At 33.9% G+C, this 14,904-nt stretch overlaps 1 protein-coding gene across 6 annotated transcripts in view; it reads right to left on the bottom strand.

Moving 5' to 3' along the window:
• Positions 1 to 5,710: 5,710 nt before the first annotated feature.
• CAPS2 (calcyphosine 2) overlaps positions 5,711 to 14,904 on the bottom strand; it is a 41,903-nt gene continuing 32,709 nt past the window's right edge. For all 6 annotated transcript variants that reach the window (XM_057743049.1, XM_057743044.1, XM_057743048.1 and 3 more), the window contains 3 exons: positions 12,564 to 12,683; positions 10,364 to 10,460; positions 5,711 to 9,045 (listed from right to left, as the gene is read on the bottom strand). In XM_057743049.1, coding sequence (XP_057599032.1) covers positions 8,870 to 9,045; positions 10,364 to 10,460; positions 12,564 to 12,683 — 393 coding nt within the window. In that variant the 3' untranslated portion in view covers positions 5,711 to 8,869. The remainder of the gene's footprint in view (positions 9,046 to 10,363; positions 10,461 to 12,563; positions 12,684 to 14,904) is intronic.

Here is a 14,904-nt window from a genome sequence, read left to right as displayed (position 1 = left end):
AGAAGGAAAGTGAACAGATTACTACCAGGAAACCAAATTTAAGAGTGCTTCAGAACCAAAGACAGTGGAATGACATCTTTTAGAATCTGAAAGAGAAAGCACGTGATCTAAAACTCTAATCTCAAATTGTCCTTACTGCATGGTGGCTATAGGAGCCATGCTAAGAAAGGCCAATTTCCAACATCTTTTCCACTCATACACCTTTCTTCAGAGAACAGTAGAGTATGGCACTTAGAACATCGATAATTAAAAGATTACAGGAACACTCAAAAAAAAATCTTTGGATGTCCTACAAACTAACTACTCACTTTAGTGATTCATAAATAATAAAGAGAAGATAAAAGTGATCATTTAAAAGAGTAAAATACAAACATTCAGAAGAAGCTGGTGTGGAATTTAAATAACTCCAGTAATTTTTGGAACATAACTTTCAAAAATGTTAGTTCTTCATATAGAAATCACAAAGAATATGACAGGATAGGCAAGATAAAAAACATAAAATATATGATACAAAAATGATTCAAAAGTAATGGGATTGTTGATGTAGATACAATCTTATGTTTTATGTCAGTGGACAAATATTTACTTTGTATTTATGTGCCAGACACAAAGCCAGGAACTGCACTAGACAATGAGAATGTAGTGATGAACAATTAAAAATGTCAACTGCCCTCTCAAGGAAGATAATAATTGATTTAGACAAATACTAGTGGAAAAGTGATACAAAGGATAAAGAGAATGTGATGGGGGGTATAAAAAAGGAGTCCCAATATTTCTGGCATTACAGATGAAACCTGAAAGTGGGTTTCAGATTGTTCACAAGAAATTTCGGAAATAGAACAGTTACCTTCTAAATGATACTGAAATACAAAAGAAAAACATAAATAGGAAATGCATCAAAATCTTACCCTGCCTCTGTCTTCCAGCCTTCATTGCCTTAGATACACACACATATGCTCACCTAGAGTGTTATTTCTATATCAGTCTATGTTGTCAATCACTTATCACACTTATTATAACCATTGACTTCTGGATCTGCAGCTTCCAGGACCCATAAACCTTCCTGAGGTCTGAAAGCATTTTTATTCTATTTTGTACCACAAACATCTAGCATAGGAAAACCCTTTCCCTCTCTGTCTCAGTAGAAACTCAAAATTTGCTCTTCCACTCCAGGTAGACTCATATCCATTATAATCTACTTAAAGTCCCCCCCCCCCGCCGCCCCACACACACACCACTCAAGACAGGTGAGGTTCAGATCCTGATTTGAGTTCTTGACATTTCTGTTTCAGACCTTGGAATAATAAAAACAAAAGCTTGCCTGTCTTCTTGGAATAGGGCTAGAGGGATCTCTTTTATTCTTTTCTGTATCTTATAGGAATAACAACCAAGCATAAATTATCTTGCCATATTTATTTGTGTCATTGGTGAAACTATTAGAGGAAATAAGCAAATTTTTTCAGCAAGAAAATTATATGATACTTAATCTAAGACCATAATAAATAACTCACTAGTTACCAGAACTAATATACTACTAAGAGTAACTGCTGCTGTAAAATACACGTTCTGTAAGGTTTTAATTATGATTCAATTTGGTTTATCTTTCATAAAGTATGACCTTTTGGATTCTGTGTATCACATATACCATCAGATAACTTTCTACCACACAACTGAAGTCATATAGATTTATCATGTCTATTTTTTCCTTTAGTGTCTCAAAAGAATTTTTCTTTTAGCTCTTTATTGGAATATAATTGCTTTACACTCTTGTACCAGCTTATGAGGTACACCAAAGTGAATCAGCTGTATTTATACACATATCCGCATATTCCCTCCCTCCCACGACTCCCCCCTACCCTCCCCATCCCGGCCCTCTAAGGCATCACCCATCATCGAGTTGATCTCCCTTTGTTATACAGCAACTTCCCACTAGCTATCTATTTTACAGTTGGTAGTGTATATATGTCTATGCTACTCTCTCACTTCATCCCAGCTTCCCCTTTGTCAAAAGAATTTTATAAACTGCTGCCATATTAATTAAATTTCCTGAAGATTTGGCAAAATGTTTTTAACACCCCTGCTTTATTCAAAGTTTAACTAAGGATTTGTTTAACTATTTTTATATAAAAATTAACTCCAACACTTAGCAGGTTAAAGCAACCATTTTATTTTGCTCACAAAGTTATGGATCAGTTATACCTCAAGAAATCTGAAATTTAAGGGAAGAAAAAGAATATAGAAGGGCTAAGGGTTCAGCTGGGTGGTTCTCATTTGGGGTCTGTCATATAAATATAGGTAGATGTTGGCTGGGACTGGAATCAACCCAAAATGACTCAGTCACCTGGCAGACAATTGATACTTGCTACCAGCTGGGAGTGCAGATCTAGCTATTGATCAGAGCACCTGCATACCTGCATCTAACCTCTGCAGTTTGGCAGTCCCTTGTAGTCTGACTTCTTACCTCCTGGCTCAAGTATCAACAAATGTGGCAGAAACTAGCGGGCTTTTTCTTGCCTAGTATGAGAAGTAACACAGCATCACTGTAGCCATAATCCACTGTTACAAACAAGGAACAAGCTATCCAGAACCAAGCAGAGGGGAAATAGACCCCACTTCTTGATGTGTAAGAACACTATATGGGATGAGATATTGTTGCAGCCATCTTTGGAAAACAATCTCTTACAGAATTTCAGGCAATCTGTGTAACACATCAGCGACATTAGAAATGTTGCCTAAAGTCTCTATAGATATAAAATTAGTACCCCATATATATCATCTTTCAATTAATTTCAATAACAATAAATTTTATTACTAATCACTAAAGAATTAATAGCCTTAATACAAAATTTTGAATTTCCTTCACGGGCTCTGATGAAGGAAGAGATTAATGTTTATTAGATGCAGGAGTAAATGGTGTCATACAGATTATTTCTACTCATAGTATATATCTCTTTAAAAGAATAGCTCTTATGATTGCCATTTGGGATTAATTAGAAAAAAAAATAAGGAAAAATTTTGATTACTTTATTTCAAGCAAGAGAACAAAGGAATTAAATGTATACTGAGTTAATTTGTCTGCGAGATTGTGCTAAGTACTGTACCTAGATATGTGTTTACATTTACATCTTTAAGTATATCCATTTCTATATCTATACTCAACCCTCATTTCAACCTTCAGATGAAGAAGTATAGACTCAGTGATACTAAGTTGCTTCCCAAAGTCATACAGCTGGTTTGTAGCAGAGCTCAATCTTGAAAGCAGTATTCAGTGACAAAGCTTGTGCTCTTTCTGCAACATCATTTATATTAAAATATCACTATAAGCACATAATTATTCTTGATGTAGCAGTCATCTGAATACTTCCCCCAAATTACTTTTCCTTGACAACTTAAAAAGTTCTATAAGAATCTCTTCAACTACTGGATAAGTGTGCAACTTTGATAAGTGACACACAATGATTTCCTTGAATTGCAGTCATTTGTTTCACATTAGCTTTCCCATTATCTGAAAATCCCAGAAAACTCAACATATAGTTGCAAAGGTGAGGAATCTTTTCATTTATATCTAAACTCACTCACCCATGGCTCAGAAATCCCATTCTAACTTGATAAAAAGAATACTTAAACACAACAGGGACTGTGATTGTTTTCTCTTTGCATAAAATTTGTCACCAGAGAGGTAATTTTTTATTCAGATCCTTCCAAATAACTTTACCTTGCTTGGATATCCAAAAACTATACAAATACATAGTGTGTGTATATATATATATATATATATATATATATATATACACACACACACATATATATATAATGCTTTAATTGCCATCTCAATAATACCTTAATAAATCAAATATTTTCAAATAATGGGTTGTCATTATTCCCCTGGGATGACACCCACAGCCCTTCCATGCTCCACCGTGCCTAGTTTATGCCTGTGTTATAGCAATCATGAACTAGGTTTTGGACTTTTTAACGCTACTACTTTAGGCATGGTGCCATGCCGTATTTGGGTCTGTGATGCCTACTGCAGTGTCCGGCAGAGAACTGCAGCTGTGAACTGACAGCTAACTCAGGAGTAGCTAATTTAGTTGTACACAAGTAATAGGTTCTTCAGGGTAGTTAGCTGTGACTTCCCAACCCTCCCTGAAATCTTTGCGGTAGGTGAAAACTAGCTATTCCTCCTATCCTCACTACCCAGTTGTAATGAAATAAATTTTAGAGTAAATTCTGCCAAACATACAGATGTTTATTAAACAAGCACATCTTAGCAAGGAGGCACAGCGAGATTACACAAGCTCTTCTGTCAACTCTGAAATTCCAGCAGGCTGTCCTTTTGGGAACTCCAATTGATGCTATGCCTGAAAGGCTCACCAGAGGAAGCAGCAGCCACACTCCAGGGGAGGGATCTGCTTACTGGATGGTTGCAATTGGTCAGCCAGAAGGCGTTCTAATCCATAGGAGGACACAAGACTACTTAGGACCCTAAGAAGACACCGTTTTCATGAATAAAACCCACTGTATTTAGGAGGCTAATTATCTACGCATCCAATATCCAGCTAACTGAAGCGGATATAGTAGCCCCTGAGCAGTGAGGCCTTGTTGATGAAGTGCAGTCTGTGCCGTCTTTGTTAGGGAAACGTACTGCCCCTGTAATTGAAGTCTGCCCTAAAGTGCACATTCATACTATTTACCTGGTCTATGCTAAAATGTTTTCATGCAAAATTGTTCAAATATAAGAACCACTGGCAGTTGTTGCTCAGTAAATCATACATGTATCCTTTCAACAAATTTTGATTTAACACCTATCACGGGCCAGACACTATGCTAGACACCAGGGTCATAACGTTAACTAAGACATGGTTCTTATCCTCAAGGAGCTTACAATCTACTTGGAGAAACATAAGCAAAGTAATCACTATAGTATAAAGTGATAAATGCTAGATTAAGGGCACACCCAGGGTGGCAATGGGATCCCAAGAAGGGCAGCTACATCAGACTCAAGAGTTTGTCTAATGTAGTTTCTAAAAGAGATGGTTCTCGAGGTAGTATTAGAACACCGTTATGAGTTAATTTAGATGGACTAAGTGGAAGAAATAATTTTAGACAAAAGTAGCAGAGCAATTCTGAAGGCAGAGAAGTTTGAAACTTCACAATCTATTTTAAAACCTGTAAGTAGTTCAGAATGTCTGCGGGATCATGGAGAGTGAGCTGAGTGGAGGGAGAGGAGCTTAGGGGGACCAGATCACTTAGGTTTAAGTACTAAGGTAAGGAGTTTGAACTTTTCTGAAAGATATGGGATACCAGAGGATGATTTTAATCCTGGAAGAAATGTAGATTTTCGAAAGATCATTCCAACAGCAATATGTAGGATGGGTTGAAGTAGGATTGGGGAAGAGACAGAGTTGATGAGGGGGTATGTGGTAAAAGCTTGAGCAAAGGCATAAGCAACTGAGAACAGTAAAAGGAACAGATTCAAAAGAAAAACCAAGGGACTTGAGACTGAGTGGATAGACAGAGTGTGAGAAAAATTTAGACTATCTCCACCTTGGGCAGTTGTATGGATAGTGCTACAAAAGGTGTAAGTGACTGAATAAATGAAGTAATGATCAAATGAACAGTGGCTCCAATATGGAGCATTTATTCTTTACTGTATGAAGACATCCAATAAATAAGTTGTCCTTAGAAGTTTGTATAACCATTAAATAAAAGTAGAAGTTTCTTCTCTTCTCAGTTTCTAATACATCCCTGTCAATCCATTGGGTCCTCCTTCTCTTCTCTTGCTTGGCTTCTGTTATACAGGCTCATTTCCTTCTACTTCTTTAAGCACTTTCACTGTAGATGTTTATTCTTGCTGGCCAGCCTAGTGGTGATTACAATTTATCACAGTACGTGTTTTATTTTGCAAGCACTATAACATAATCTCACAAATGCATGTTAAATAATCTGCAGTAAGCATAGCTTACTTTACACAATTCTCTCTTGAAGTAATTGACAACTTAGGTTGACTAGAAATCCAAAGTAACTAATAAACTGTGTTTTACGGCTGCATCAATATTATGACTTATTCTAAGTGACTCTCCCTGTGCATAATTACTGGTTCATTAAGCACATATGTTCATAAACCATAAAATTTAAAACAAGAACATATGCTTTTATCTATACTATACTCTAGTTGCTCCATCATACAAATGTATATTCTTTCCTAATTAAAATATAGCTAAAAATTCCTAAATAATCTTCCTTTTCTAATAAAATGTAAATTTTCCCCGAAAATTCTTTCCCCTGTAAAACTTTACTTATAAGAATATGAACAGTAAAATCGATACATAGAATTCAATAAACAGTATGGTTAACTGGAAAAGCAATTCTATATCACGAACAAGTAACCACCTTTGGAAGATCTAGAGAACAATGAAATACTCTTAACAATAAACTTCATGTAACATCATTATAACATATAACAATATTTTAAAGCTAATCAATATAACTTCAAAGGTAAATTCTTGTGTTGTGGATGTTTGAAAATGTAACTTCTATTAAATGCTCTTCTATTAAACTGAATACTAAACAACAGATTTCTGCTATACCAAAGTCAAAGAAGAGTGCAGACAGTGAGGCAAAGGCAGAATGATTGATTGTGCCCCCAATTATAATTTAACAAAAATGTGCCAAATAACATATTGAATATGTATTTTCTAGCTCTACATGGAAATAATAGTGTAAAATAATAAGAAATTAACTACAAAAAAGTTACATCTCCTAATAGAGAAAATTCCTACAAATAATCACATGAATATTTATATTAAGAGGGTGGAGGTTTACTTAAGAATATGCTGTTATATTAATATGTTAAATCCTAGAAGAATCTCCCCCTTTTTTATAATATGACAGCCTATACATTTTCTGATTATATTAACAGGAAAATATGACATAACAATATTAAGAATACACGTTAAGGAGAATAAAAATTTACCAATAAAAAATATTACATGCATATTGAACACTCAGAGTATTAGTCATTTTAACATAAAAACAATTTGTAGGGTTTAAAATGGCTATAGTTGGATAAATTTTTTCAAGAAAAAGAATGACTCAGAAATAGTGTCATAGGGCTTCCCTGGTGGCGCAGTGGTTAAGAATCCACCTGCCAGTGCAGGAGACATGGCCTCAAGCCCTGGTCTGGGAAGATCCCACATGCCATAGAGCAACTAAGCCCATATGCCACAACTACTGAGACCACGTGCTGCAACTACTGAAGCCCGAGTGCCTAGAGCCTGTGCTCCGCAAACAAGAGAAGCCACTGCAATAAGAAGCCTGCACACTGCAAGGAAGAGTAGCCCCCTCTCTCACCTCTCCACAACTACAGAAAGCCCGAGTGCAGCAACAAAGACCTAATGCAGCCAATAAATTAAAAAAAGAAAAAAGAAAAAGAAATAGTGTTATAGACTTATTTCTGTCAAAACATCTTCCAGCATATTGTTGTAATTACAATAACCCAGTTGAAAAAGTAATAAAGAATTTAGCTAGTGAAAATAGCAGTAAAAATGTCTGTGCATACTTCATTTCTGATATTTCAGTAGAAAGCTTTAGTACCTCCTCAAATCTTGAAAAAGTTCCACTTTAAATTTATGGGGTTCACACACACCACATTTCTGAAAATGTTGCCAAGGATTCAGATGAAAGAATTATCTGCCAAAATATATTCTACAAAGTATGTGTTTTCATTTTTGAACCTCTTCTTATTTTGCTTGAGACTATTTTTTCTAATTTATGTTATCTTAATATATAAAACTTTAAATTATAAACTTGAAAGTAACTCTAAAAAGTTCTTTCTTCTCTCTGTATTTCCAAGGAGATGTGAGGAACATGGAAGAATTTAGAAAGAATGATTACATCTGTTAAATAATATCTATTTAGAAAAGAATGTTTCAGTTGTTTAATATACCAAAAAGAAGTGTTATTTAGAATAGCATACATTCGTCTTAGGATACAAATGAACTTTTTACCTTTTGGTTAAGAATTACTAAATTATCCCTTAGTCCATGTAAGTGGTAACATACTTTTTGAGATCTTCACTTAATATGCCAAGAAAATATTTCTCTTCCCAATTTGTATTGTTTCTCGTTAAATAATAATTCTATGCAGGTAATAAGAATTGCAGTTAAATACAGAATAAAATAACAAATAGAATTCATCACTAGAATAATTACTTTGTGCTCTATTGAACAAGCAATAGTACATGATTTGGAAAACAAGAATTCATAAGACAAGTCAGTGTTTTAAATAAGCATTTTTGGGGAAGCTTCCATCATTCTAAATATTTATGTACAGAAAACATCTATAATCACACCATGGAAAATTTCTTTTGTATATCCTTTAACTCATTTAACATTTTCAGATGTTCGAAGCAAGCTGAACTATTTCCGTCTCATAGGCTTTGGGCCCAAGTCCAGTTCATCAAATTGAGAATGGTGGCAATTATATTTTGGGGAATGGATAAGCAAAAAAAAATCAATGGACAAGAAACTTGGTTACTGTATAGCTTCTCTCCTGTTGTTTGATACAGATGTTACTTTTCTATGAAGGCTAATAAAAAATGACCTCTAAAACATATTCAAGATAAGTAATAAATCAAAAAGACAGATCTTTATAAACTTATAAACAGGCACTCATACTGTGTATGAATATACACTCACCCTTACATCTATCTTTCTGAATTCTTCTCCTTCCAGGCTCAACTGTTTTGAGAAAACAACAACAAACACACAGAATAAATAGAGCCTGAGAAAAATGCATTCCAGTGCTTGATAATTTACATTCAATTCATCTCTCCTTTTAGCGCTGATGACGTCCTCATTTTAAAAAACTAGATTCCCCATGGAGTACGTAAGATATTAACAAAATCTTCATCATCTACTATCCCTATACTTAGACCTTCATAGTAATCTTCAAATTCACCATACGACACTTCATCAGACTTGCTGCAGGCATCTTTTAAGGTTTCTAGAAAAGATGTTTTGATTTCTTCCTCTGTGGAATGTCCTGTAAAATAGTACTGACTGTGAAACAATGCCCTTAAAAGTTCAGTGAAATGGCTGATGATGATAAAGAAATACTTCAGTCACCTGGAATGTTATGTCAAACTACCCTTCAATTTATTTAAACATCTTCTTGCATGAACTAGAATTTAATGGTGAGGACTTTAATACACATTTGAAGCATCTTTTAAAAGCCTCTGACAGGGTATATCCTATATGTGTAGGCAAAATAATAGTTACTACTCTAGATATTCTTGTATTTGTTAGTGTTTTCTGGAACTCAGTTTCATTCCCATTAGAAATGAGGAAAGAAGAAAACAAGTAAATAATTCCAATGATTTATAGGCTGTTAACACAGTAATGCAATGTGTTAAAGGCACTAGTTACTTTATGAAGCAGTTACTCATAACTGCAGCTAGAAAATATTACAGCAAACACAGGATTCAGAGGCCTATGAAAATCTTTGCTGGAAGAAGTTTTACTTGAATAAATCATTCTATTTTAATCTCTGACATTAAGTAGGCTATTTCCACTGGTGGGTTATATTAGACATGATTAATTTTAACCTATAGGATGATGCTATTGAGAATCACATATGTAAAAAAAAATTGTAATTCTTTAGTTTGTTATTTAAAGTGAGAACATAAAATATCTGATTCACCCTTTTTTAAAAATTCATTTGATTTTTTTTAATTTAGAAAAAGATCAGGTATTTAAATAATATCTTTGATTATATTATGGCCAGTTAAAAGGAAGAGTGAGCTCAGCCTAAATACATTTTCCTTAGGAAGGAAACATTAGGATATTTTCTGTATCTTTAAATTTTGATAGACATACGTATATTCATTGTATGTACATCTCCATCCTTAGAGAAAGGCATTCCCTTATTCTGCCTTAAATTTTGAAGCATAACAGACACAGTAAAGCTAATTCAGAGAACCTGCACATGTATTAGGTTAGCCAAAAAGTCCATTTGGGTTTTCCCATGACATCTTATGGAAAAACCCAAATGAACTTTTTTGCCAACCCAATAATTATCTGTTTTCTAAGTCTATTCTGTTCTAACTCAAATGCATCACTATCTCCTCAACAGGAAATAAAAGTTAATCTCAATTATAAACATAAAAGAAAACAATAAGTACAGATAATAGACCTAAGAATTTATAAATGAAGAAGCTCCCACATTTCTGGTTTAAAAAATAATTGTTTATTTCCTCTCTTAATGGCCTCAAGTCCATGCTATATATTAATATAATTTAAAGATACTACTTTTATTAACTCACATTTTAGAAATCTAATGCATTTTAACTTGTAATAATTACCTGAAATTACTTGAGGATGCTTCTTTGCACAGTAGCATTTTCTTATGTCTATAATAGACACACTGCCTGTTTTGTTAAAATCCAGTTTCATAAAGGCCTAAATAAAGAGAGAAATGTTATTTTTTTCTATGAAATCATTAGAACCTAATTTTCTATTACGCAGTAGGTTATTTTTGAGCTCTAAACAAAAGTTTAGTACTTTAAACTGTCTAAACAAGACAGTTTAAAATACTAAACTGGTATATGAAGGAAGCATCATGAATATAGGGAGAAAGATACCAGAGCAAGTTATTAGGTAACCTGAACTTGAGTATTAGTTCTACCACTTTCTAGCATCCCAACCTTGAGAAAGTAACTTAACCTCTGTTACCCTGGCTTTCCTCTTCTGCACACTGAGGAGTTGGGTAAAAGACCTCTCAGGTAACTTTTGGCTCTAGGAGTCACATTAAATTGATAAATGGCCAAGACAGATGATCAGGACTATTTCAATTCAAAAAGTAAACTTGCAAATATTCTATCACTAAAATCAATGAGAAAGTGAAATAATTTTTAAATGGGTTTTGTTACTCTATTTCCTGAAATTTAATACTACCTTTTGAAATTCCAGTTGTTTTATTGCTCCTCTAATTCAATGCAATTCTGAGGATCATAAAATACATTTTATTAAGAAGAGAAGTGGGTCCATAGAAACACGCAACTGACCCAAAGCAACATCCCACATGCGCAGATGAGTCAAAACTAGAATCAAGTTTGTTTATTCACAATAATGTCACAGATATATGGTATCTGTTATGGGCTGAACTACATCCTCCCCAAAATTCATATGTTGAAGCTCTAACCCCCAGTACCTCAGAGTGTGACTGTAGAAGAAGATAGAGCCTTTAAAGAGGTAATTAAGTTAAAATGAAATCATTAGGATGGGCCTTAATCTAATCTATGACTGGTATCCCCATAAGAAGAGATTAGGGCACAGACAACACAGATTGAGGGATGACCATGAGAACACAGGGAGAAGACAGCCAGTTAATTACAAGCCAAGGAAAGTAGCAGGAGAAACCAAACCTACTGCATCTTGATCTTGGACTTCTACCCACCAGAATTGTGAGACAATAAACTTCTGTTGTGTAAGTCACTCAGTCTATGGTATTTGTTATGGTAGCCCTAACAAATTAAGTCTACTTTTGTCCTCTATTCCCAGGACCAAGACTTATGAAAGAGACAACCCTCCAGTTTCTACTGATACTCACACCTATCACCAGGACATGTAAGGTAAAAATATGTGCAAATTTATAAATATTATGTGGTGAATTTGTTTAACATAAGGTTTTTTTTAATTGCTATAAACTTTATTTTCCAATTTTTCATATGCCAGCTTTAAAGAGAAGCTAGTTTTTTTTAAGAACTTTTATTGAGATACAGTTGACATACTAACATAAGGTTCTTATTTTATCTTTTCGCCAGCAAACGTAAAGATTTTGATATTTTCTATTTGAGATTTGTAGCCGATGTAATTGTTCATACAACTCTATTCACAATAGCTTTGTTTCAATATAAGATAAATATCCATTTTATATTAGGTACACATACAAAAGAAAAAGAAAACTACATTCCTCAAAAGCATGCTCTAAAAATGGCTACCAGAACCTAAGCAATATCTTCTCTCCTACATAAATCAGAGAGCTCCTGTTTTTAATTACAATTTAACATGATCATTTTAATCTTCATTTTAACATTTAGCATGCATATTTAAAAAGTAGAGAAGCATCTTTTAGTCATCATCCTAAGACAATGTGCATTGGGCCTTAATACTGGGGCAGCTATAATGCTAATAATTTTACATGTAGTATCTTAGACCAGCTCTGGGAGATAAGAAACTGAGGCTGGGAAATAGTTAATAATAGATACAGACATTTGGCTATATGGAGCCAGCAATTTTTGGAATTAGTAATTTGTGAACTGAAATTTAATTTTGGATTTTATTTTCCTTTTATAACATTTTCCTAAAACATAGGCATAAGTTATTTTGCTTTATACTGGGTAGATTTGTATGTGTATGTGTGTGTTTGTGTCTTACTTATCCAAAATACATTACAGCGAAAGGAATTTAAACTATTTTCAACGGTAATTCATTAAAGATTTAAAAGAAGAACCTAACAATCTGTTAAAAGTAACTTTTTGAAAGATTACTTAACAAAGTTACCTTTCGAACAAATGATTTCCTGTATTCATTCATGTCACCAATAACGGCTCGCTTGAAGTCTCCGTAATCAACCTTGCCATTGCCATTACCGTTTAGAACTAGCCACAAAGACTCAAAATCCTAGAAAGAATCACACACAGACCACTGTGAGTTATATACGGCCACAACAATAATTATCACTAATAGTATTTTGTTACATCTTTTGTAGCCCTAGACAAGGTAGTGGACTTAATAAGAAAATTCCAAAAAGTTACATATAAATCTAATCAAAGGCACTAAGAAAACTTATTTAGAGGAACCCTGTGGTAGACAGTTCCATAAAGTTAAGAAACATTTAAGAGTAGCAATAAATCACAAATGTATCTTTTTGAATTTAATTCCTTTCAATAAGAAAAATACTTACCATTTACTTGAATTTGACCATTTAATTATTTTTAATGTATTATGTCTGTGACAATTAAGAAGTCACTTCACTTACTGGAATGCCTCCAGTAGCATTAGGAGTGCTAACTGTATTTCTGCTAGTCTTCATACTTGAAAGTATAAAAGATTTGAATGACTCTAACAATTATCCCATAATTTACACTGAAAGTTGTTATTTTGAGTAGATTCCTTATGCCAATTTATTCACTTTACGATTGCCACTTACTTCTTTGGCAAATGCACTATTTAGTAGAATATTCTATTTATATAGTTCCTAACACAAAAAATTACAGTATGAGATTTTCTTAAACTCAAACAGATTTTCAATGTTTCAGTCAGGTTGTTAGCTTTAAATAAGAGTGTGTAAATAAAACATCTAGCAAGGCAACTGACAAATAATGGGTACCCCCAAGATATTCTCTTCGATTTCCTCCTAATTTTTTCAGTTAAAACTTTAAGAAGGAAAAGTTCAGATGTCCTGCCTCCTCGCAGTTCTCAACAACCCATGCATTTTTTTTTTTTTTTTGGTCTGTTGTAATGCCCTGTACATAAATAGACGATAAGGTCTATAAAATGAACTTTTGAGTTTGAAAATGAGCTAAACCTTTAAAATCATAGGTAATATGGATAGAAAATGAATTTGCTCACCCAACTCAAGGGATACTAAAATTAAAAGATACTGCTAGAAGATTAACAATTTTCAAAAACTGAATAATTCACCAAAAATGACAACAAATTTATATAACTCTTCCTTTCTAAAATATGGTACAGAATGGAAAAGGATAACTCAGTTGAAAAAAAACTAAGGTATATTTATTGATAGTATCTCTGTATAAACTAGGCTATTTAGGGGGCATGCCAATTTTTAAAATTTCATATTAGTGAGACTGACTTTGCCTTCCCCAAAACTAGTGCCAGAATTAGAGCCAGGTCGGTGACTCTTATGTTCTTGTTTTTTGCTTCTCACTGCATGGGCAGTCTCCAGAGATATTATAGAAGAAAAGAAAAAAACGGAATATTATTTCAAAAATGAGAAAAAGGGAAAACTTACATTTTCATACTATTTGGTCTCACTATATTAGAAGTCATATAATTACTTTAGTTTTTATTCCTGAATCCAATCATAAAAATTTAGGAAATCAACCAAAAAGAGAAGTATCAGGGTGATTCAAAAAAAGTAGAAGACTGATCCAGAATATCTGGGTTCTAGTTCTGTCTCAATTATTAATCATCTGTGTTACCGTGGATAAAGACACCACATCTTTCTAATTTTCTATTGCTGTACTATTATTATTACTATTAATGAAAGGAAGAGATGAAATGAGGTAATCCCTAGTGTGTGTCACTAGGTGGGCCACAAAGTTAAAGACACAAGACAGGTGTGGCACAGCATTGGCAAGTAATGCCATATCAGCACAGAATCTACAGTTGCTAAAGCATGTCATTTTCTCATTTGAGCTTCAAAGCAACTCTGACTCTGAGTATTATCTCTGGATTGCTCAGGCAGAGCCTGTCGATCAGGAAAGTGAAAAGACCTATTTAAGATCACACAGTTCAAAGTGAAGGCCAGAACTTGAACGTTAATCTCATCAATTCAATTTCTAGTGTTCTTTCCACAAAATGTACTGTATCTTGTGACAAGACCACTTGAAGCAAGAGAGAACAATGCAGAAAAATTCCTTATCTGAAACCCTTGAGGTAGATATGTCTCAAATTCATATACACTTGGGATAGAATCCAAACTTCTGATCATGGCATGCAAGGCTTTAATGTAATGGACCCTGCTAGGCTTATTTCTCTCCATTCTTCTCTTTTCTGTCCTTCCATCTATCCATTTCAACTCACGAATCGTCTATTTATTCAGCACCTGCCGAATGCCAGGTTCTATTTGACGTTTTAGAAATGGAACAGGAAACCA

This window comes from Hippopotamus amphibius, chromosome 7 (assembly GCF_030028045.1).
Source record: "Hippopotamus amphibius kiboko isolate mHipAmp2 chromosome 7, mHipAmp2.hap2, whole genome shotgun sequence".
NCBI lineage: Eukaryota > Metazoa > Chordata > Mammalia > Artiodactyla > Hippopotamidae > Hippopotamus > Hippopotamus amphibius.
Note: the sequence above shows the minus strand (reverse complement) of the source record. Positions and strands in the feature narration are given on the sequence as shown.